Source organism: Hipposideros armiger, unplaced genomic scaffold, assembly GCF_001890085.2.
Source record: "Hipposideros armiger isolate ML-2016 unplaced genomic scaffold, ASM189008v1 scaffold_1534, whole genome shotgun sequence".
NCBI classification, from domain to species: domain Eukaryota; kingdom Metazoa; phylum Chordata; class Mammalia; order Chiroptera; family Hipposideridae; genus Hipposideros; species Hipposideros armiger.
The window spans coordinates 152,204-155,208 of NW_017732884.1; the positions used below are offsets into that span (position 1 = coordinate 152,204).

The window sequence follows — 3,005 nt, forward strand, 5'->3', positions numbered from 1 at the left end:
CAGCTCCAAGTTGACCTGTTGTTCAGCATCTTAGCTGTGGAGGGCAGTGTCACTGGCCCTCATATGTGGGATCCGAACTGGGGCCCTCTGGCGTCCCAAACCAGTTCTTAACCATCGCGCCACTCGGCCGGCCCTTGATTTTAAATTTTTAAACCAACTTTTCATCTAGAAAGTGAACCCCATTTGTTTGTGATATATTATTTTCCTTAAATGTGACTGGGTTTGATTTGCAAAGAATTTGCTTTTAATTTTTACACCTATATTAGTGAGAGATATTGGTCTGTAATGTTCCTTTCTTTAACATATTTGTAAGGCCCCAACTAAAAGGAGAATGTTCTACTTTTTGTTAGAATCTAAGAAAGTTTGTGTAAAATTAAAATTCTTTCTTTCTTAAATGTCTAGTAAAATTCATTCACGAATTCATCTGAACCTGAAGTTTCTTTTTGTTTTTAAATATGTCAGTGCTGTAATTAATTATTTATCTCTTTTATATCTAGCTTACAATCTTTAAACAGATCCCCAAACAACTCAGCAGAAATTGAATTGCTGAAGTTTAGTCTCCGAGAATCCGTGTCAAGAATGGCTTTGGATCTCAGATTCTCATGTCAAGGTGAACCATCAAGGAATGATCCTGGGTCAGAAAATCCAGAGCTTAAACTTAGCCAAAGACCTGCTATCCCGGAAGGAGAGGGAATCTGTGAGTTCCCGAGCACTGAGCTCAGCTTACTCGTATTTCCAAATAGCAATAACTTATGTGCAAGGCAAGAACTGCAAAGACTCTGAGTCATTTCACTCATGGCTGCAGCCAGAAAAACACAGTAAGGATGAAATCATATCTCATTTGGTCCTGGAACAGTTTATGATCAATAGGCACTGCAGTGACACATCCACATTGAAAAAGAAATGGGAGTCAAGTGGCAGAAACCTGGAGAAATTCATGGAAGACCTGAGTGATGATTGCTTGAAGCTCCCCGGTTTAGTGAGTAGATGGTTCTTACCTCTGGGGTTACAGGCATAGTACACTCTGTTGGGGTTGCCTGGAAGTAGAAAAAGAAGAGTTACTCTAGACCCAGTTATCAGTCCTCACCTAGGAGAATCTTTACCATTCTAAGTAAGGAAGGAATAAAAGTTTTATATGCATATACTCAGTGGGACATGTAGGTGCCAGCATATTAATTAATTTAACTAATTTAAGCTGGTGAGGTGGTAAGAGGTCTCATTAAGAAATTAACAATTGATACTTACCTGGCAGGGGAGATACCATGATCATGAAGAAATTAACAATTGAGGAGAAACCCCAAGGATGAGGAGAAATGCCTTAACATGAGCTGGTTCTTCACTCAGAAAGCCTTAGTATTTGTTTTTTATCATTAGGGAAGACACAGTAACAAGAAGTTACCATGAGAGATAAAGGGCAGGACAGTATACATGGGAGCAACAGTAGAGGGATCTTGGGAAAGCCTGAAAAGATAGGTTTTCCACAAAGGCTTCTGTCACTTAACAGATCCAGATATGGCAGTGATCAGGCTTTTTTTTACAGGTCCACGTCTACATGCAGGGACAGGAAGCCCTTTTTTCTGAGAATATGCCCTTAAGAGAAGTTATTGTTCACTTCAAGAAACACTTGTCAGCCAGAACCCCAACAGCAGTGAACATGGGGACACCCCCCTGGACTCCCCAAGATAGTTTCCTGGAAACAGAACCAGGTGAGTGAGGGGAGCCTAGGTACCAGAGGGATGTTTTGTGTGGAGTCTTCCTTGGGTACAACTTCACTGAGTCACTTTATTTTCACAGGAGATGAAGATAAAGAAAATGGTGACACTTCTTTGGAAATTTGTCAACTAAATGACAGTGTTATTAGTCAAGGCAATCAAACACCTTCCCTACTCATTACCCAGGAAGAGAGCTCTCCTAGGCCTGAAGAGGAAGGTGTTTCTTTGGAGAATCCACTCAACTCCAGAAGAGCAAGTCTAGGCACCTCCAGGTCCCAGGAAAGGTCTCTGAAAGGATTCTCTTATCAAGATGTCCTTATGGAGATGGGACCAGCATCTGTCTCCAAGCCAGACCAGGTCACCCGTGAGCCTGTTCCTACTCACCAGAGCAATGCGGGAAAGTCCACGTGTGGGAGACACCAAGAAAGATTCCACAGAGCCCAGAAGTCATACCATTGTGAAAAGTGTCCCAAGATCTTTAGATATTTCTCTCAGTTAAAAGTCCATCAGAGAGGACACAATAACGAGAGGACATTTATTTGTGCTGCGTGTGACAAAGGCTTCTTCCAGGCCTCAGACCTACACATGCATCAAAAGATTCATGCAGGAGAGAAGCCTTTCAGGTGCAGCACATGCACGATATCCTTCAGCCACAGAACCAACCTCTTGGCTCATGAGAGAATCCACACAGGAAAGAAGCCTTATGTGTGTTCCTGTGCCAGAGACGCTACCTCCAGTCATCCACCTACCACCCCCACCTGAGGACACACCAGAAGATCGCCTTCAGACGTGTCTCCCCCATACCAGAAGCTTCCCTGATGTAATATAAATATAAATGTCTGAAAAATGTGTATTTATGATTTATAATTTCCTGATTACATTTTCCATTTATTCTCTCCCCCACTAAAATGAAAGTTAAGGAGGGCAGGAAATTCCTGAGTTTTGTTCACCAACTATTTCTAGGGCCTAGAAAGTGACTGACACATTTCCAATGACCAATAAAAAACTGTTGAATAAATGAAAAGTGTAATATCTGTTTATTTCTTAAAATCCAAGAATGTACCCCATGTGAGAAAGCAATGAGGTCCAACCCCAGGACATAAACACCAGCTAGAGGTGGTCCAGTAAGGCTTTCCCTGCCTCCCCCCACCATTCACACCCATTATCTTTAGTGCAGCCACAGGCACTTAAAAACATGAGTAGAGGCAGAAATCCAGAAGCAGGCCTTAGCCTGTGAAGGGGAATCATTATATTTAAATAATGTAATCATTTCTTTAATTCAACTGGAAATAT

General features: G+C 41.8%; 1 protein-coding gene across 1 annotated transcript in view; it reads left to right on the top strand.

Annotated features, from left to right (window-relative positions):
* The window catches only part of LOC109377753 (zinc finger and SCAN domain-containing protein 4-like), a 19,537-nt gene extending 16,853 nt beyond the window's left edge, over window positions 1-2,684 (top strand). Inside the window, 5 exon segments of the mRNA XM_019634193.1 lie at window positions 498-779; window positions 781-979; window positions 1,541-1,706; window positions 1,795-2,421; window positions 2,424-2,684. Coding sequence (XP_019489738.1) covers window positions 498-779; window positions 781-979; window positions 1,541-1,706; window positions 1,795-2,421; window positions 2,424-2,536 — 1,387 coding nt within the window. The 3' untranslated portion in view covers window positions 2,537-2,684.
* The last annotated feature ends 321 nt before the right edge of the window (window positions 2,685-3,005 follow it).